Genomic DNA, 21,718 nt, shown 5'->3' with positions numbered 1-21,718 from the left:
AGAATAGCAAGCAGTAAGCCAGGCAAAGTCGGTTGCGGATGGTGGGAGACTTATTGCAGTGCACCCCCATGAGTGTATCGTCAACAACCAACAAACGCTTAGAGATTGAACCATTACTACATCACGTTCAAGTTCAACATTGACATTACTCATTTTCTTTCTGGAAAGAAATCTTAGGCATCATACAACAAAAACACAACATGTTAAATGCTTTCATATATATATAAATACAATCTAATAAAAGCATATACTTTAAATGAAATAAGTGAACATCAGTACCTGAACATACTCCTTATGGAAACAGGTGACGTAAAACAGCTTGACCTACTGCCGCATCATCCTGATTTGCTGATTGTAGGCAGTAGTGTCTTGTAAACGTGTGGACATTCTTCCATTTCGCAGCACGGCAAATGTTCTCAAGCGTCACTCCTGCAAATAAAGCCGCAGACGCTGCTACAGCTCTTGTGGAGTGAGATCGAACAGACCTTGTCAATGGTCGATTAGCCTTGACGTGGCAGAATTGAATCGCGGATGCGATCCATCTGGAAATTGTGGCTTTAGTGACCGCTTTCCCCAAAGTATTTTGACCATAAGCCACAAACAATTGATCTGATCTTCTCAAAGTTTTGGTTCTCTGAAGATAGAATTTTAAGCATCTCTTGATGTCTAAAGAATGCAATGTCTTTTCAGCCGGGGTTGACGGGTTTGGAAAGAAAACTTTCAGCTTTACAGGTTCAGGTTCATTTAAATGAAACTGGGAAGGCACTTTCGGTATGAATGTTGGATTTGTTCGTAAAGTGACATAGTCCTGGGAGAAATGCAAAAAGGGCTCCTTTATAGTGAAAGCTTGAATTTCTCCCACTCTTCTTGCGGAAGTTAGCGCCAATAATAAAGCAACCTTCCATGTTAAGAACTTGAGGTCGGCTCTATGGATAGGCTCGAACGGATGTTTCATCAGTTGTGATAGAACCGTGTTGAGCTCCCATTCCGGTGGTGAGGGCTTGACTGGTGGATAAGCCCGGAACAGACCTCTCATAAATTGCTTGATTAGCGATGAAGAGCAGAGTGACTGAGCATTGGTCCTCTTTCTGTACCTGGATAAAGCCGCTAAGTGGACCTTTATTGATGAAAAAGAAAGGCCAGATTGCGCTAAGTGTAATAAATAGGGCAATATCTTTTCTGCCGGTGCCTCTATAGGGTGCAAAGCACTAGAGATGCACCATGCGCAAAAACGCTTCCACTTGAGACGATAAGTCTTTAATGTACTCTGGGCTCTTGCCTTCTCTAGAATGTCCCGGCATTCCTGAGGAATTTGAAGATGCACAAATTCTAAGAAGTTAGGAGCCATGCGTGCAATTTCAGTGATTGAGAACTGGGTGAAGTACCTGACCCTCGTTGCGTGATAGTAGCTTCGGAACTACCCGCAGCTTGATCGGTGGCTCCTGAGAAAGTAGCATGAGTTCCTGAAACCAATACTGGCGAGGCCACTTGGGAGCAATGAGGAGAAGGCGACAACTCTCCACTTTCATTTTGCGCACCACTCGTGGAATCAGAGGGATCGGAGGGAAAGCGTATGCATATGTCCCTGACCATCGCATCGAAAGGGCATTCCCCCTTGACCCCTGTTGAGGATACCTGCTGGCGTAGTACCGGCATTTCTTGTTCTGTTGGGTCGCAAATAGGTCCAACCTGGGTTTGCCCCATCTCTGAAACACATAGTTCAACTGGCCGTTGTCCAGTTCCCACTCGTGGCACTCTGACAAAGTTCTGCTCAGTTTGTCTGCCAAGGTGTTGTAGAGGCCTCTGACATGCTCCACTTTGAGGGTTATGTTGTGAACTGTTAACCACCTCCATAGCTCTTGGGCTTGTTTGGATAGTGTTGCCGATCTCGTTCCTCCCTGCTTGTTGATATAAAACATGCTTGTGGTGTTGTCCGTTCTGACTAAGACCGAGGATCCCACTATCCTGGGGAGGAACGCTTGAAGAGACAGACAAATGGCTTTCAGCTCTAGGCTGTTGATGTGGCATCTCTTGTCTTGCTGAGACCATCGTCCCTGCACTTGCAGTTCCTGGAGGTGACCACCCCAACCCTCCATGGACGCATCCGTTGTAAGAATAAAATCCGGAGGATTCTGCAAGAATGGAAGCCCCTGCTCCAGATTGCTGATCTGAGACCACCATTGGAGTGCGTGTACCATCCTGTTGGTGACTGTGATGGTGTCCTCGAATGAACCTGTCGCTTGATGCCATTGACAGTTTAGCTCCTCTTGCAGCGGTCGCATCTTTAGACGCACCAATGGAATGAGGTTGATGGCTGAAGAACACATCCCCAGAAGTGATGCATATAGGCGAACTGAAAGTGACTTTCTTCTTGCCAGCTTTCTGGCTAACGCCTGCAGACGGAGTTGTCTCTCTCGAGACAAGGATGCCTTGCATTCCACCGTGTCTAGGCAAGCTCCTAGGAACAACAGGCTTTGTTCCGGATGCATATGAGACTTGGTTTTGTTGATTGTGAGGCCTAGCGATGCGAAGAGATTGCAGCATGCCGTAATGTCGGCTCTCACTTTGGCTTCTGATGGACCTTTGACTAGCCAGTCGTCCAAATACGGGAAGACCTGCACTTTTGCTGCCCGAAGAGCTGCTGCCACCGGGGCCAGGCACTTCGTGAAAATCCTTGGGGCCGACTTGAGGCCGAATGGGAGAACTTTGAATTGATAATGGGCGCCTGCCACAGTGAAACGGAGGTACTTCCGATGGTTTGGGTGGATTGGGATGTGGAAGTATGCGTCTTCCATGTCCAAGGAGGCCATGTAATCTCCCTCGTTGAGGCAACTGAGAATGTCCGAGAGGGTGACCATTCGAAATCCCTGCTTCTTGAGATATTTGTTCAGATTGCGCAGGTCTAGGATCGGTCGCCATTCCCCGGTTTTCTTTTTTATGAGGAAAAAACGGGAATAGAAACCCGTCCCTCTCTGATGGATTGGAACCTTCTCTACTGCGTTCTTGAGTAGCATAGCTTGAACCTCCTTGAACAATAGGTGAAGACGAGGGGGAGGGGGGCCCCTGGGCGGAGTTGGTGGAGGTTTGGTGATGAACTCTAGGGTGTGACCATGTTGGATCAAGTCTAACACCCACCGATCCGATGTTATATTCTGCCATTGTTGTTGAAAAGCAGATATTTTCGCGCCCACGGGAAGGTAAGGGGTTGGAGGTGGCGCCCAATTGCTCTCACTGTTTCTTGTGACTGTCTCGTCCTTGGTTGTTTGCGCGCCTTCTTCCTCCTTGACGAGAGAAACCAGCCGATCCAGATTGTCTGTAAGCAGACTGGTAGTTTTGACGGTATTGTGGTTGATACTGTCTGCCTTGTTGGTAATAACTTCCCCTGGAAGAATAACCTCGTCCTCTAGCTCCTCTGAACGCACCTCTTTTATATTGTAAGGATCCTAGCGACTTTGCGGTATCCGTGTCAGTTTTAATCGTCTGGAGAGCCTCATCGACATGTTTTCCAAAGAGAGACTTTCCGTCATAAGCCATGTCCAGAATTTTCAACTGAACCTCCGGACGAAACGTAGTGGCTTTTAACCACCCTTGACGTCTCAGGACGGCTGCTCCAGCCAACTGCCTGAAGTTCGTATTCGCCATATCTAGAGCGCAGTCGATGGATTCTTCCGCTGCCCGCTCTCCTTCCATTAAAACTTTCCTGGCTTCTTGCCTTGAGTCCTCTGGCAATAGCTCTATGAATCTAGCCATCTCCGACCACATTTGGCGATCGTAGCGTCCAATAATCGCCATTGAATTTGCTATCCTGATGGATGCTGCAGCCATAGTGGAGAACTTCTTCCCAATAAGGTCTAATCTTCGTCCCTCTTTATCTGGTGGAGTAGAAATAGGGGTAGCTGGGTTCTTTGACCTTTGCTGCGCCGCTTGAGAGATTACCGAATCCGGGCGTGGATGGCCAATAAGACACGCCGGACTAGAAAGCGGGGCACGATATTTCTTTTCTATTCTGGGTAACACAGCAGGCACAGATGCAGGGTTTTCCATTATCTTTATGCCTTCCTTCCAAATAAACTCAATTATGGGAATGGCTCTAGATATCTTCCTTGTTTCCTCTTTAAAGTCATGGAGAAAACACTCCGTTTGCTCCACTGTAACAGGGAGCTTAAACCTGGTTGATGCCCTCTGCATCAGGTTGTGAAAACCACCTACATCTTCAGGCGGTGAATCTGAAGGTTGTGGAGTCGGAGGGGACGGCATGGGTATAACATATTCATCCCATGGGTCCGATGAAGGAATGTTAGGCAACTCTCCATCTTCTACCTCCTCTTCTGATGATGAATCCAGAGGTTGTGGAGGCAAGACCGGTTGCGTAGTGTCCACAATTGGAGAAGCCGGTGGCTGTTGCCGAGGAGGAGCTACCGTGTCAGATTGAGGTACTTGCGGAGGAAAACGCTGTTTGTAATCCGCCAGCATAGCCTGTAAATCCTGTATCAAATTAGGCGGCAACTGAGTGACTTCCGGGACTCTAGGCCTTCTCTGATGATCCAATGAATGAGGCACTATGATATCCCCTTGGTAATAGTGCTCAGCGTATGAATCCTCCTCATCATCATCTTGGCACTTGATGACAAGCTCGGATGGATGACGTGCCACACCAAAAGCACCCTCATCATCATCATCCTCATAGTCATCTTCTTCATCGTCCGCATAGGTTTCCAGAAGATGAGAAGGCATAAGTGGAGATATGTATGAACCTTGTTGCCTCTTAAAAGACACTAGTTGAAAGTTTTTTGTCGCTATTGGCGTACAAAAGGCCTGATTCCCAGTGGCAGGTCTTAATAAAGCTGGTTCCATCGACCTTGATGACCCCGGAGACCAAGGCGCATCCATTTGTTGAAAAGATGTCGTCGTCGACGGATTTATCGTCGACGAGATCGACGACGAGGGCATCGTCGACGATAGGCTTGCCGTCGACGGGGCTGTCGTCGACGGGCTGGACGTCGACGGGACAATCGTCGATGGACTCGTCGTCGATGGGGCCACCGTCGACGGGACGGTCGTCGACGAGGCAACCAATGACGGGCTCGTCGTCGACGGGATAGACGTTGATGCTTTCTTCGTCGACGAGACAGTCGTCGACGGCGGCGTCGCCGACTTCGTCGACGGGCTCTTCTTAGATGACGAGTTTTTTGATGATGACGACGTCTTCGTCGACGAGTCGTCTACGAGAGTTCTTTTTGTCACGATACTGATTTTAGTAGACACAATAGGTGTAGTGATAGACGTAGTGGATATCATATCCATAGAAGAAGAGGTTGAAGTGGAGACAGTGGTAACTGGAGAGGAGACAGTAGAAGTCTTACTCACTGTTTTCTTTGCCGGATCGTTGGTGGCTGAGGCTCCAGAGACAGAATGTTTGGATCTCTGTGAAGAGCCTGAAGTAGAGTGGGAGGCCTTAACATGCTTTCTCCCCTCACTTATCTTATCCTCTTGAGACCTCGCCCTCTTGCTAGAGGTAGAGGCTCTGTCATCATCATCCTTGGAAGAGGATTTAAGCCACAAAAGGACTCTGGCCTCCCTATCCCTTAAGGTCTTGGCAGGGAAGGTAACACAGATCTTACAGGTCTTTGCCTCATGCTTGGGATATAGGCAATAAATGCAGTCCTTGTGTAAGTCATCCACATGGACCCTCTTCTTCTCACATGTTCTGCAGGGTCTGAACAAGGTGAAGAAAAAACTGAGTCAAGACTCAGGGAGACTCCCTTCCACACGACGTGCGGTGAAAATCTGAGGAGAGCTGGCTCTGCAGGGAAGGTTCTAGAGGGTGCTGTGAGCTGATTGGTTGGAGCAAAGACTTTGGGTCTTTTAGCATAAGGAGGTAGATAGGCTACTATAATATAGGCCTCAGGCCTTTTTTCTAGGGCCTACTACTGCAAAGTGCTTTTGGCACTGCTTTTTTATTTACCGTGGGACTCCCGCCTCGACGACGGGGAATGATTCAGGCATGTGAATCTATGAAAGATACCCCAATACTGGATAACAAAGACTGTGTTGGGGTGGTGTGTGCACAGAGTGAATGAGTATTTAGGTGTGAAGTAATGTGTGAGGAGACTGTGTGTAGAGACTGTGTACACAAAGATTGTGCAAGCAGTATGTGTATGTACGTGTATTTACATTTGGAGGTTTTCTTTGCATGGAGCAGTGCATGAGAAGATTGTGTCTATACACAGAGGCTTTGTGTATATGAACACTGAGTGGAGTCATTGTGTGCAAAGACTGTGTATGCATTTAGGTGTGAAGGCTTTGTGTGCTTGGAGGTGGTGTACAAGGAGCGTGTGTGTGTGAAGTCTTTGTGTAAGCAAAATCTGGTTGGAGGAAGTGTGCACAGACAGTGTTTAGATGTGGAGGCTTTGTGAGTGTGGAGGTGGTGTGTGAGGAGGCGGTGGAGGTGGTGTGTGAGGAGGCTGTGGAGGTGGTGTGTGAGGAGGCTGTGGAGGTGGTGTGTGAGGAGGCGGTGGAGGTGGTGTGTGAGGAGGCTGTGGAGGTGGGGCGTGAGGAGGCTGTGCCGGTGGTGTGTGAGGAGACTGGAGGTGGGGCGTGAGGAGGCTGTGGAGGTGGGGCGTGAGGAGGCTGTGGAGGTGGGGCGTGAGGAGGCTGTGCCGGTGGTGTGTGAGGAGGCTGTGCAGGTGGTGTGTGAGGAGGCTGTGGAGGTGGGGCGTGAGGAGGCTGTGGAGGTGGTGTGTGAGGCGGCTGTGCCGGTGGTGTGTGAGGCGGCTGTGCCGGTGGTGTGTGAGGAGACTGGAGGTGGGGCGTGAGGAGGTTTTGTGCAGGAGATTGCACAGACTGTGTTTAGGTGTGGACACTTTGTGAGTGTGGAGGCAGTGTGTGAGGCGGCTGAATGCAGTGCATGAGGAGACGGTGTGTGCAGGCTTTGTGTGTGTGCGGGTTGGGGGTCTAGCGTGTCTGTTGAGGAGGCACAAGCCCTTAGAGTTCTAAATGCCATAGATTCAGGAGATCAATAAAGTAAACTCTGTGGTCCAGACTCCTGAAAGAGAAATCATTGTTGTTACAATGCAGATTCCCACACATACCTTATTCTCAAAGTTGTACTTGCTGAAGTCCCGGGACTCCGTTGCACGACGGTCCCCATGTGTTAAGGCACCCTATTGAAAGAGAAAGCAGATCTGTGAAGACCCCCGCAAAGGAAGGAAAGCACCACCACTAAGAATTACAGAGGCAGGAACAAGACAAGAAAGAAAAAGAGCCACCGACTGAGGGAGAGAGAGAAGGATGAAATCTGGAAAAAAGAGCCAAGACAAGGAAGGAAAAAAAGACCTGATGAGAGAAAGATTCATAGTCTGTGAAAGAGAGACCCAGAAGGAAAGGCAAAGAATGAGAAGCAGTTACACAGCAAAGGACTAGAAGAGAGAGGTTAAGAGAAAGACTGATGGCAAAAAAAGAAGAAAGGAATAAAATAGAGGAAGCAGCACACAGGAGGGGAGAGAGAGAGAGAGATAGAGGGAAAAGCAGCCTAAAGGGAGAAGCATAGAGAAAAAGTCATTGATGGAACCACACACTGAAGGAAAGGAAGCAAGCAACCACAGAGAAGAAAAGTAAACAACTAACCAACCCCACAAAGAGTGGAAGGAAAAAATCAATCCACAACCCAGTGAGGAGAAGGAAGCAAAGCACCACACACACAGAGAAGGAAGAATCGAGAGAGCTTTATACAGAAGTAAAGGAAGCAAGCAACCAGGAAGAAGAAAATTGAGCAACTACCCAATCACACAGAGAATGGAAAGAAACTAGCAAGGAACCACACCACGAACGAAAGAAAACAGGCAGCCACACATAGACAGGTAAGGAGACAAGCAAGGAGCCCACTCACACAGAGAATGGAAGTAAAAAGACAGCAAACACTGCAATGAAAGGTGCAAGAGTACGCTCACGGTGAATGGAAGAAAGCAACACTGGCAAGAGGACACAGGATAAGAAGGTGAAACAAAGTTAATTGAAAGAAGCAGGCAATCCATCAAACATACATGAAGGAAAGATGCTATGGAAACACACAGAGAAAAGGAGGGAATGAGACAGCTACATACACACACACACACACACACAATCACTCTTAGGAAGCTAAGCCAAAAAGCACTGAGAAGGGAAAAAAGATAGTGATAAGGAAAGGAAGTGAGTTGCCTAAATGCAAATGAAGTTGACCAGTGGGAAGGAATGGCGTAAAAGAGCTTTAGAGAGAAAAGTGGAAATTTCTAATGTTATGTGTCATAATCACAAAGGTGGCCAGAAAGTCGTAAGCATGAAGTAGGTTTGAAAGTCCACAGTATGAGAGAAGCAGATATGCGTCAAAAGGTGGCTGAAAACAGTCAGCACTCACGGCATAACGCAATATGTCAGAAACAGCAGCAGGCTTATAATGGAAGAACTTACAAGGCTCTCCAGGCGCTTTGCTACAATAGAAGCGAACCTCCGCTCTCCCGCCAGCTCGGAGATCAGGAAGACGTACTCTGGGGCAGATACCTGGTTGGAGCGGTGAGTTCGACCTGAAGTGAGAGATGATAAAACTCAGTGAACAGCTGTAAAGAAGTTCACATTCAGGAGCTGAGAAAAATAAACACAAGTACAACCCCCTAGAAAGGGAGGCGCTCGTTTCCCTGCACCTATGAGCTGGAAAGACTTTAGCACACAGATCTGGAAGGAATGAATCCCTTGGAAAAAATTGGATTTACTTAAAAAAGCATTTTAAAAAGTTAAAATGAAGAAACAAAATGACCAAACACTAAATGACTAGTCATGGAAAATGACAAATGAACGCAGCTAAAAGTTGGAATGAAGTAGCTATACGGAGGCACTCGAAGCTAGCGATCAAGTGTGCATACAAGCACACTGCAAGGACGCCATCACAACGAAACGCTCAAATGAACCCGAGCATTTCTAGCCAGGCAAAGGCACATCTCTTAGCCCAAGGTTTGGAATGAACTGCAAATGTCTGGGCAGTGGCAGGCCTTAAACCAATGATTCCAATTAACTGAGACGATTAAACACCACATTCCATGTAGCAAACTGTACGTTTCAAAGTATGAAAAAACTTACTTTATATTTCCAAGTCGACAGAAAATACTAACTTCCAAGTAAATGCAACGATCATACAGGAATGCGATCCCAAAGATGTTTTTGAGATGCGGTTTGTGGTTTACTACCCGCAGCACTCATTTTGTTAAAAAAGTTTCCTGGTTTTCAAATGAGGGAACGAACATGAGAGTAAACGACAGCTCTGCAAGGGAACTCACAGACTTACCAAACTGCTGTATGGCTCTGTCCGCGCTCCACGGTAGCTCCAGGGTCATGTGCACTCGACGCCTCTGGTTTGGCACCCGGCGGTCGGCCTGCAAGGAGATACCCGAACTCGAAGCTTCTGAGATTATTGCAACTAGCTGAGAGAAGGAAAGGGTTCAGTTAGAAGCTAGAGAAAAGTGAACAGAGCTGGCAAGGGTGAGGTAAGTTTAGATAATAGCATTCTATTTCTATATGAATGAACAAATGAATACACGCATGAATTGCTAGTAATGCTTCACAATAGTCCTCTGGCTGCTCCCTAGCCGAGGACAGCTGCTCGGATGCCAGCTTGCTGTTTGATTCTCCAGTCACGTGGCACTTATGTGCATTTGTAGGGCGCACTATCACCCGCAAGGGTATCCTGGAGCTCTTACTTTCCAGAAACTAACACACACTGCTCCCTACATATCTTTTAAAAGGATGTTTGGTCATGCACTCTCTCCATGTGCTTCAGCATGCACTCACGCTCTGGGCTCTGCCACAAACTCAAGCTCTCCCAAGAACTAATGCGCCTTACTCTACCACACATTCATGCTCTGGGCTCTTACAGGCACTCACGCCCCACGCTCATCCAAGGACTCCAAGGGGTGTTCGGTCCTCACCTTCTCGCCATTCATAAACCGCTCTTTCTCCTTGAGGTTTATATTGTCTATAGACAAACTCTGCTCTGCTCGAGACTCAAAGGTGATGGAGCCGTCCGCCCGGCGAACCACACGTCCTTTCCTGCCAGTCATCTAAAACGAGCAAATAAAGAGAAGTAAATAACTCGTATTCCAATCAGGACAGAAGAAATACCATTCGATCATAAGAGTGACCACTATTGGACCAAGAGCCCTCGCAACACTCTCCTCCACAAGACCAGGCCTGGACTGGGAAAGCGGTGCCACACTCCCCTGCTCACAGTTTCTTGCCTTCCTTAAGTTTTTTTGCCACTGGATCAAACATGTGGTGATTAGACAGGGAGTGCTCCGTTCTGTGTGATAACGACAATAGAGTTGCTGCTTTGATAGGAAGGGGGTTCACAAAAAGAATTACTCTCAACTATAATCGAGGATGGCAGCCGCCTCCTCATGTCGGGCTAAAGAGTCATTGGCTTCAGTTGAATAAGAGTTCGGGGGGATAAAGGGTCTTTTACCTGAACAGGAGGACAACCTGCTGGAACTATCAGAGCATAATGCACCCCTTCCTAAACCCTGAGGCCCTCCCAGCTCCACAGTGAGTGCTGTCTGTAATGTGTTGTACGTCATGTTGGAGTGTTGTGGGAGCAGGTGTGAACGGAATCCATGGATGTAACAAGCGAGGGGTCTAGTATCCAAGCAGGCTGCCTTCGCCCTCTGTGGATGTTACTCAAGCCTGCCCGTTGATCTAGGGGACCCAGCCCCAAAACCGTAGTTATGTGTTGGGCCTGGAGAGACAGATCTGCTCTACTATTTGCCTTGCATGGTACCTGAACCTGCTTCACCCTCATTCCTATAGTCATCTGGGTGTTACGCAAGAATCAGGGAACCCGGGCCACTGTCATCTACAGAGAATCCACAAACCACCCTGAATATACAGACCCAGCCATGCTTCAGCCAGCCCAAGCTACAGGATGATAGTGGAGAATATTTTTGAATTCACTCTGTCCTAAATGAATGAGTTTGGGATTTTGAAGGAAGACTGTAGCATAGCCGACTTGGAGAGATATTAGGTGCTGCAAATACACCCCTCTCCTTGGGACTTTTTGCTTTTGTGTTACCAGAATCTGCCGGCATATTATGATTAAAGGAACTGAGAAAACGCCAAGCGGTCTCCCAGTGCCTCTGTTCTGACCCTTAAACATGGTGAACAATGAGCTTGTTTCCACCGATCTTACGTAACCTCTCGTAAGACCACAGGAACATAGCACAGAAGATGCACTTGCGGATTAAAGTGCAAATGGGGTCTGAAGTGCAGATCTGAACTCTCCACATGGTATTGTAATTGCATTTATATAGCGCTTACTACTCCTGATGAGGTGGTGAATCCCTTCTTCAGCGAGTAGCACGCTACTCAGGAACCCATAAAGGATTAGTGGTGAATTAATACAGTGAAATAGGAAAGTAATTTGAGGGGTGGATATGTTAGTCAGTTCTATGGATTGTAAAGGATAGTGGAGGGATTGAAGAGGGAAAAGGGTTGCATTTATATAGCGTTTGCTACCCCTGATGGGGTGTTGAAGCCGAGGCATTCAATTCAGAGGGGGACCCCACATCAATCTAAGGCAGGTAGACGGGGAAAAGAACATCAAATACGGAAAGGGTACCTGCCCTATAGATTTAGACAGAAAGGCCTAGGAGAGGTCCAATGTATTAATATAGGAACACCTAAACCCAGGCAAATTACACCACAAATACAGATTTATTCATTTTATATCAGAATTTATTTTTCATGAGTAAATATTTTGAACTGCCTTTCATTGCAGATACATAAATATGATTTATAGGATAACCTACACCATAATAAATAGACACAATAATAAAAATAAATATAAACAGTGGTTCAAATTCCGCTCTGACATATCATCTACATTCATACAACAATCATTCACAAATCATACAACACCAAGCGATGATGGTTATGAATAACAAAGGGACCGATGGTTCGAGGTCCAGGTTGGTTCTGAGAGTTCCTGGGTGGGAACAAGCGCCAACGCGCGTTTCGGTGTATGGCCCCGTCCGGGGCTACACCTTCATCAGGGCACAGTGAGAGGACGGAAGGGGAACCACAATCAGGTAGGATTTCTGGTTTATCACAGGTTGTGCAGTCTATCTTGAGAGGGCACAGTTACTATCAGCTTGCGTCGGGAAAAGGCAGAAAATTCACCGTGGCATTTCTGTTTGGCAAGGCAAAGGAAATGCCCCAGGGGCATGCACGGGAAAGAAGGGGCTGATAGGATCCTACGACAAGATGAAAGCACGGGAGACCCGGTGATAACAGGTGATGCTCTCCTCAATGGATTCTCGGGGAAGGGGGGGCGCCGCCGGCTGGTACAGGATTAAATAGGCACCCGGAGGGTGTCCAAAAGTATGGAACGGCCCATCTAATGTTTGGCATCTATGTACGTCCTGGCATTTTCTGGTTGCGGTAACCAGCGACGAAGTTGAAGTTGGGTCGGGTCGTGTTTTCCAGTCGGCGGTCTCCACGGGTGATGGAATGGCTAAAGAAGGAACCTTCGTTAGCCGACGCAAGCTGATAGTAACTGTGCCCTCTCAAGATAGACTGCACAACCTGTGATAAACCAGAAATCCTACCTGATTGTGGTTCCCCTTCCGTCCTCTCACTGTGCCCTGATGAAGGTGTAGCCCCGGACGGGGCCATACACCGAAACGCGCGTTGGCGCTTGTTCCCACCCAGGAACTCTCAGAACCAACCTGGACCTCGAACCATCGGTCCCTTTGTTATTCATAACCATCATTGCTTGGTGTTGTATGATTTGTGAATGATTGTTGTATGAATGTAGATGATATGTCAGAGCGGAATTTGAACCACTGTTTATATTTATTTTTATTATTGTGTCTATTTATTATGGTGTAGGTTATCCTATAAATCATATTTATGTATCTGCAATGAAAGGCAGTTCAAAATATTTACTCATGAAAAATAAATTCTGATATAAAATGAATAAATCTGTATTTGTGGTGTAATTTGCCTGGGTTTAGGTGTTCCTATATTAATACATTGGACCTCTCCTAGGCCTTTCTGTCTAAATCTATAGGGCAGGTACCCTTTCCGTATTTGATGTTGAAGCCGAGGCAGTCTGAATGGCGGTAGCCCCACTGCACCAAGCACGTCAAGGAAAACCCATAATGACACTGCGCAAAAGCTACTTTTCACATTATATAGGTCACCCCTAAGTAGTGCCTTGAAGCCAAGAGTCCCTTTGTGCATAATATGCAAAAGCAGGACAAGACCAGCAAGTCCCCGCCGCGACCAGATTAGGAGCACACTGTCACTGTGGAAGCCCCAGTAGCCTGTCCCTTTTGGAAATGCCCACTTTCTTTTATGAGCAGAGTTTCCCAAGTTGGACTACAAAGCAGCTACAGACAAAGGTAAACCACTATTGCACTCACAATTCCAATTCAACAGGGAGCCTAGATTTGTTTTCTAACCAAGCCTCTTTGGTGTGTTGCAAAATTAAATACACCTCTGCCTGGGAACAACAAGTGCATTTGGTAGAAGCGTCTGTCCTCGCAGTGACAGCAAAAGCCCCATTGAAGAGGTGAGCAATACTTTCCTGGGGATTCACCAAAGGCCTGGCCTGATCTGACAGGAAGGCCAAGGGGGGCAGATCCCTGGTTAATGACCTCACATGGATACCTTGCTCTATACTTACAACAAGGACACCACAGCACTTGATAAAGGCTGTCTGCTCTACAAGGACACCGCAGCACTTGATAAAGGCCGTCTGCTCTACAAGGACACCACAGCACTTGATAAAGGCCGTCTGCTCTACAAGGACACCGCAGCACTTGATAAAGGCCGTCTGCTCTACAAGGACACCGCAGCACTTGATAAAGGCTGTCTGCTCTACAAGGACACCGCAGCACTTGATAAAGGCCGTCTGCTCTACAAGGACACCACAGCACTTGATAAAGGCCGTCTGCTCTACAAGGACACCGCAGCACTTGATAAAGGCCGTCTGCTCTACAAGGACACCGCAGCACTTGATAAAGGCTGTCTGCTCTACAAGGACACCGCAGCACTTGATAAAGGCCGTCTGCTCTACAAGGACACCGCAGCACTTGATAAAGGCCGTCTGCTCTACAAGGAAACCACAGCACTTGGTAAAGGCAGTCTGCGCTACAAGGACACCGCGGACATGGGTAAAGGCAGTCTGCGCTACAAGGACACCGCAGACATGGGTAAAAGCAGTCTGCGCTACAAGGAAACCGCGACTCTAGTTAAACGCAGTCTGCGATACAAGGACGTCTCAGCCCTAGGTAAAGGCAGTCTGCGCTACAAGGACACCGCAGCCCTGGGTAAAGGCAGTCTGCGCTACAAGGACACCGCAGACATGGGTAAAAGCAGTCTGCGCTACAAGGAAACCGCGACTCTAGTTAAACGCAGTCTGCGATACAAGGACGTCTCAGCCCTAGGTAAAGGCAGTCTGCGCTACAAGGAGACCGCGGCCCTGGGTAAAGGCATTCTGCTCTACAAGGACACCGCAGCCCTCGGTAAAGGCATTCTGCTCTACAAGGACGCCGCAGCTCAGGTTAAACGCAGTCTGCGCTACAAGGGCACCGCAGCCCTGGGTAAAGGCCGTCTGCTCTACAAAAGACACCGCGACCCTGGATGAAGCCACTCTGCTCTACAAGGACGCAGCCAGCAATGGGTAAAGGCAGTCTGCTCTACAAAGACACCGCAGCCCTGGGTAAAGGCAGTCAGCTCTACAAGGACCCGCAGCCCTGGGTAAAGGCCGTCTGCTGTACAAGAACACTGCGGCCCTGGTTAAAGGCAGTCTGCTCTACAAGGACACCGCTGACACGAGTAAAGGCAGTCTGCTCTACAAGGACACCGCGGACATGAGTAAAGGCAGTCTGCTCTACAAAGACACCACAGCCCTTGGTAAAGGCAGTCTGCTCTACAAGGACACTGCAGCCCTTGGTAAAGGCAGTCTGTTCTACAAGGATGACGCAGCCCTGGGTAAAGGCAGTCTGCTCTACAAAGACACCGCGGCCCTGGGTAAAGGTAGTCTGCGCTACAAGGACCCTATGATCTAATTACAGACCCACTTAGGAGTGAGATGCCCAGTACCAGGAGAAGATGGCCCCTGGGCTCAGCAAGGAGCTCACCTCTGCCACGTAATCGGGACCCCCGAACTGATCGATGAGCTCGTCCAGGGTGTTGAGAGGCAGGTCCTTGCCCAGCTCCTTCACCTTCGTGATGAGATCCTGCTTCATCCGCTCCACATGCTCCAATGTGCCAGGCAACGAGTAGAAGTCCTTTTGAAAACTCTGCGTTGGCAGTCTGGCTGCAGGGTAGAGGAAATAAGTCACATTAGGAGTCCAAAAGCAGATGTGCAACCCACTAACCCCTCCACCCCCAGCCATTCCTCAAAGAATGACCCATAGCAGCCATGGTCAGGGAGGCGCTCTCCCCCTAGGACAGTTTACCTCTACTCCTACTAGAGTAGGTGTTCCACAATCCCTGTACGTGTATAAATGGGGCACCCAAATTCCATTTCTATCAGAGCTAATGCTGTAAACCCCCCAACTTAGACCGTCAACGAGCTGCAGGCAATAGCTGGCTCCTCTAAGTCAGCTGTTATCTGTGTGATTCAAGTCACATTGGTCTCCTCTTCTCACACACCCCTACCTCACCAGCAGCGTGTGTTACCTGGTTCCTCCAGGCTGCACCCATTCACGGTGTGATCCACGAAGATGACGTCGTCATTGTCAAAGAGCGATTCTGGTGAGGAGTTGAAATCACTGTCCATCCCCAGCTCGGAGTCACTGCTGCTGTCGTCGCTGATTTTGATCACCCCAGAGCTCAGCTCGAAGCCACCTTTCAGCACCTTTGCACCTCGCACCTTCTGACGCCCTGCAAAAAAGAGACTCGTAAACCAAGGTGTCCATAGGGCATCCTGGCTGACTCAGTTATGCTCTGCATTTTAGTGATACCGGCCCCTACAAGGACACCCTGAATAAACAGAAATCAGACATACATGGAAGTCTGGCATGAGGAGGCACTAATCCAACACACCTGTGACGGAGAGATTCCATAAACACAACAATCATGCCACGGTGTGCGACAAGGAAAGAGTCAAGCATTTTATTTAAGCGGGACCCCCGTAGAAAGCTCACCAGGGTAGACACAGAGGGACAGCAGGAATCCTTAAAAGGATTAACAGGAAGGATAGAGACATGAGCAGCAGTGCGCAAGGACAAAGGAGGCGGCTGACTGATGAGAAACGACAAACTAAGCTCAGTGGCACGTCAGAAGCTGGGAAAGCGAGAGATCACTTACGTTTCCGTTTTGTTGCCGCTCCTTTCTCTCGCTTTTTCTTTGTCAGTGGAAAGTGCTTTTGAATTAATGACAGAAAGACGCCCCTGAAAGGAAGTTGCACATTTTAGTTCTGTGGCCTAGAGACTATCAGTCATCCCCAAAGTTAGGAAATCCCCACAGTTCAGTGTCCCCAAAGCTGCAAAGAGGACATTCCTGGGGCAACAATTTGTTCATTGCAGTGTGGATGAACATCATGTTGGCCAGAGCACCATCTGCAGACCCCGCCTCTGCCTGCCCAGAACCCCACCACCTTTACACAGAGCAAGTGAGAGCCTACGTACTCGGCAGCAGACACAAAGCAGCTGAGCTGCCCGTCGTTCTCATCCAGGACCTCACGGGTGCGCGCCTCTCCTGTGGACTGAAGACCAATGACGATGCACTGCGAGCAAAGAGAAAGACAAAGCACATGGTGAGGGTCGGCCTCTGAGCACCCACCAGGCCGCTGAACCCTACCAGATATCATTGTGTGATCATAGAAATTATTACACAATGCTGTTAAAGGTATATCTGTCCACCTGCCCTCAGTATTAAAGACTTGGAAGACAGCACAAGGACCACAGGACATTTACCATCAACCTCAACGACAAGCAGATTCTCCACCCAGCAAACTCAGAGTAAGGCATTCTGAACTGAGAGAATACACAATCAAACTATTTACTTGCAAAAAATGTACTCCTATGAACCATGAGACCTGAAACTAGCTCAAGGAGGGGGGGCGCAGGGCAAGATGGCCAGGCTAAGCTATAAAAGTTGTTAAGTCTTTCCTCTGTCATTCGCAATCTGTGACCAAGAAAAGCAGAAAACTATGTTAAAAGCCAGAGCAATGCAGTGATAAGCAATGTTGTCTCTGACTAGGAGAAGTACAGAAAGGTTGGACCTAAAGTTGACCCCACAGTCATAAGGTGGAGTTAAAGCCCGCTCTCTAGTATTGTTAAAAATTAGTAACACTTAGGGGCCGATTCTGATGCGGTATGGAAGGCCTCCTAACAGCATTTGCTCCGCCCGACTCAGATCGGGAACATGTCTTTCCCACTGAATCGGAAAGGTTTCTGACCGATCAATTACAATGTGAGTTAGGCGTTAGGAATAACCTAATCCGAACCCGATGGCATTTGGAATGACCGAGCTATACGGAGCAGACTCGTACATCTCTATGGGCCGCGTTTCCAAATGACTGATTAAGATACTGGATTCGGACAGCTTTTATGAATCGTGCCATCTGTACCCAGGGGTCCACCCTTACCAGCCATAGACAGTGTGGCATGCACCAGGGGGTGCCCACCACAGGGCGCCCGATTTTCCCCAGCCACCCCTTTCGTCAATGGGAGCCTAGGCAACGGTCGGAACATAGGCTCTCATTGAAGTCAATGGAAGTCCGAGCGAATAGTATCTGGAAGCATCCGGATGCATCGTAATCGGTCGGTCGGACTCCCAATCTGAGTCGGTCGGAAAAAATTCCCAAGCCGATACGGTCGGAATGATGTCCGAACTGTATTGAAATCAGCCCCTAAGTCTTCAAAAACATGCACTGTCAAGCCAAACCTAAAAAAATGATGACTCTCACCTTGTCCTTGGCCAGATGTTGTTTGGCCAAGGCCACCAGACGTCTTACTTTGGCAGCGATGCAGAGGTACTTGAAGAAGCGCTGATGGGCTGACCAGAACTGACCCCACAAGGACTTGCGGGACTCCAGGCCAATGAGGTCAGCTGCCTGCTGGAAGACTGTGAGCGCCTCTGCCCACTGCAACAACATAATGAGCATGTCTGTTAACTCCACTAAAGCACACAGCATGTGGCAATAATGCATGACCATGTCCGCAATGATTGCCACAACTCTCAGTGTGTGGCAAACATTAGTACACAAGTAACACCCATCACAACACACAGCTCTGCCTGCTGAAGCCCACACCACCTCTCCAATGACCAGGCCTGCAATGTTTGCCACAGCTCTCAGTGTGCAGCAGACAGTAGTACACCAGGATCACCCATCACAACACACAGCTCTGCCTGCTGAAGCCCACACCACCTCTCCAATGACCAGGCCTGCAATGTTTGCCACAGCTCTCAATGTGCAGCAGACAGTAGTACCCCTTTAACACCCATCACAACGCACGGCTCTTCCTGCTGAAGCCCACACCACCTCTCTGATGACCAGGTCTACAATGTTTGTCACAACTCTCCGTGTGCGGCAAACAGTAGTACACCAGGAACAGCCATCACAACACACAGCTCTTCCTGCTGAAGCCCACACCACCTCTCTGATGACCACGTCAGTAATAGCTAACACAACACTACAATGAGTATATCAGCAATGTACACTGCAATACACAGTACATGCTGGCAAACCCCAAAACACCTCAGCAATTACCATGCCTGCCACAACTCTCGGTGTCTGGCATTTTAGCACACCACAATGAGTGTACAACAGTAGTGTCCACTACAATACACAAGACATGCATCAGTAATACTCATCACAACACACAGCCTGTACCAGAATGCAGAAAACAGTGAAGCGCTACAAAGTCATGATAAGAGCACGGTTCCCATCTAGTGCTTATGCAATGTACAGGGCGCAGGCAGCAGGAAAGAGTGAAGAGGAACAGAGACATGGGATGGGCACGGTTCCCATCTAGGGCTCATGCGATGCACACAAGTCGCAGGCAGAAGGAGAGAGTGAAGAGGCGCTGAGACATGAGAAGGGCAAAGTTTCCATCGAATGCTCATGTGAAGTATACAGATCGCAGGCAGCAGGAGAGAGTGAAGAGGGACTGACACATGGGATGGGCACAGTTCCCATCTAGTGCTCATGCGACGGCCACAGGTCGCAGGCAGCAGGAGAGAGTGAAGAGGGACTCAGACATGGGAAGGGCACAGTTCCCATCTAGTGCTCATGCGACGGCCACAGGTCGCAGGCAGCAGGAGAGAGTGAAGAGGGACTCAGACATGGGAAGGGCACAGTTCCCATCTAGTGCTCATGCGATGCACACAGGTCGCAGGCAGCAGGAGAGAGTGAAGAGGGACTAAGACATGGGATGGGCACAGTCCCCATCTAGTGCTCATGCGACGCGCACAGGTCGCAGGCAGCAGGAAAGAGTGAAGAGGCGCTGAGACATGGGATTGGCACGGTTCCCATCTAATGTTCATGCGATGAACACAGGTCGCAGGCAGCAGGAGAGAGTGAAGAGGAGCTGAGACATGAGAGGGGCACGGTTCCCATCTAGTGCTCATTCGACACACACAGGTCACAGACAGCAGGAAAGAGTGAAGTGCGCTGAGACATGAGAAGAATTAATAAAAAGAGAAATGCCGGCCCTGCGATTTTTGATAGCTATATTTTAAGCAACAAACCAAATCCTTGTTATGATTTGTATGGTCGAATTTATTTAAACCATTTACTTTTTCATATAAATCTCATTAAGTTAAAGCATTGGTTGCATGAGAAAAACACTACGTACATACAATTTATACAAAAACATTTGACAAAGAATTTTAACAAAAATACATATGACAAAATGACATCCAATCATTTAGTGTACATAAATATACAAATACGGTCATACGAGAAGCATCAGTCGTTATGTAGTATTAAGCAATGAAGCTATTTGCAGTAAGGAAAAGAAAACAAAATGAATTGTAACAAATACAAATTTGCAATTGTCTGATAAATAAACTTGAATCCTTTCTCCTATTGCCAATTCCTTTCTGCTATTGCCGACGCGTTTCGAACTCGCTCTGGCATTTGGCAAGTTCTCATCAGGGCTTTCTCGTATTATTCTTCTTTATTTTCAAGTTGGCAGCGGGTTTTCAATTTTCAAGAGATCTTATTCAGTCAATGTAGATTCGGTTCTTAAAACCAGTAGTCTGCACTTCTGTTTGGTAAATATTCAAAACAGCCGTACGTGGGACAAAAATCAGCTCCCACCCGCCAGCCGGCGGTGGACACGTCTTATTGCACCTTATTGTTGGCGCTTGGGCTGTTTAAATGCAGCTCCCCTGTTTTTAACTGAATAAGATCTCTTGAAAATTGAAAACCCGCTGCCAACTTGAAAATAAAGAAGCAGGCAGCAGGAAAGAGTGAAGAGGCGCTGAGGCATGGGATTGGTACGGTTCCCATCTAGTGCTCATTCGACGCACACAGGTCGCGGGCAGCAGGAGAGAGTGAAGAGGCGCTGAGACATGAGAAGGGCACGGTTTCCATCTAGTGCTGATGCGAAGCACACAGATCGCAGGCAGCAGGAGAGAGTGAAGAGGGACTAAGACATGGGATGGGCACGGTTCCCATCTAGTGCTCATTCGACGCACACAGGTCGCAGGCAGCAGGAGAGAGGGAAGAGGAGCTGAGACATGAGAAGGGCACGGTTTCCATCTAGTGCTGATGCGAAGCACACAGATCGCAGGCAGCAGGAGAGAGTGAAGAGGGACTAAGACATGGGATGGGCACGGTTCCCATCTAGTGGTCAGGCGACGCACACAGGTCGCAGGCAGCAGGAGAGAGGGAAGAGGCGCTGAGACATGGGATGGGCACGGTTCCCATCTAGTGGTCAGGCGACGCACACAGGTCGCAGGCAGCAGGAGAGAGGGAAGAGGAGCTGAGACATGAGAAGGGCACGGTTTCCATCTAGTGCTGATGCGACGCACACAGATCGCTGGCAGCAGGAGAGAGCACTGAGACATGGGAGGAGTTAGGGAAAGTGAAAGGCACATGCTCACCAGCAGCGCTGCCTTGTTGTACGCCTGTTTGTACTCCTCCTCGAGTGGGATCTCTTCTATCTGGAAGGTGACTCCAGAGAAGCTGAGCTGCCGAGCGATGTACATTCCGTTGACTTTCATGTCCATTGCAACAATCTCCATCGCGCCAACACCCCTGTGGAAGAGAAGGCCAAGAAACAAGCAAAATACCATTAAACTGCGGAACACCCCAGGCTACAAAAGACCCGAATGATGGGGTCGAGAAAGCTCAGACCGACCTCGCCAGTGCTGGCATTCAAGCCCCATATGGGCCCACCTCCCGGAGCGCTGGGCTCTCGGAAGCATCACACCGAGCCAGACTCCCCCATGAAGATAGTGACTATTGGTTGACTAATGATTGTGGACAAAATGACAGAGCCAATGAGACAGCAGAAAACCCACAGGCAAACATATAAAAGCAAAGACTCACCTCTTCTCGATGGCGTGAAGGAACTCATCGAATGTCCTAAACGGAGTGCCCTCACCCCAAATCCCCAAACGGCTCATGTAAATCATGTTTTTTGGTTCAGAGGCACCTACGATGTGAGACAAAGGTAAGAAATCAGCTGCAGGCTGGAGAGCATTAACCCTCTCGAACATAAAAAACTAAATC

At 48.5% G+C, this 21,718-nt stretch overlaps 1 protein-coding gene across 4 annotated transcripts in view; it reads right to left on the bottom strand.

The window, feature by feature from the left end:
- The window catches only part of SBNO2 (strawberry notch homolog 2), a 324,007-nt gene that overhangs the window by 24,775 nt on the left and 277,514 nt on the right, over nucleotides 1-21,718 (bottom strand). For all 4 annotated transcript variants that reach the window (XM_078669941.1, XM_078669940.1, XM_078669942.1 and 1 more), the window contains 11 exons: nucleotides 21,536-21,641; nucleotides 21,088-21,241; nucleotides 17,942-18,118; nucleotides 16,659-16,756; nucleotides 16,339-16,421; nucleotides 15,709-15,912; nucleotides 15,165-15,343; nucleotides 9,954-10,085; nucleotides 9,314-9,449; nucleotides 8,446-8,558; nucleotides 7,092-7,163 (listed from right to left, as the gene is read on the bottom strand). In XM_078669941.1, the coding sequence (XP_078526067.1) occupies nucleotides 7,092-7,163; nucleotides 8,446-8,558; nucleotides 9,314-9,449; nucleotides 9,954-10,085; nucleotides 15,165-15,343; nucleotides 15,709-15,912; nucleotides 16,339-16,421; nucleotides 16,659-16,756; nucleotides 17,942-18,118; nucleotides 21,088-21,241; nucleotides 21,536-21,641 (1,454 nt within the window). The remainder of the gene's footprint in view (nucleotides 1-7,091; nucleotides 7,164-8,445; nucleotides 8,559-9,313; nucleotides 9,450-9,953; nucleotides 10,086-15,164; nucleotides 15,344-15,708; nucleotides 15,913-16,338; nucleotides 16,422-16,658; nucleotides 16,757-17,941; nucleotides 18,119-21,087; nucleotides 21,242-21,535; nucleotides 21,642-21,718) is intronic.

The sequence above is a fragment of the Lissotriton helveticus genome, chromosome 12 (assembly GCF_964261635.1).
Source record: "Lissotriton helveticus chromosome 12, aLisHel1.1, whole genome shotgun sequence".
Classification (NCBI taxonomy): Eukaryota; Metazoa; Chordata; class Amphibia; order Caudata; family Salamandridae; genus Lissotriton; species Lissotriton helveticus.
The sequence above is the reverse complement of the archived record's forward strand: the minus strand, read 5'-3'. Positions and strand labels throughout refer to the sequence as shown.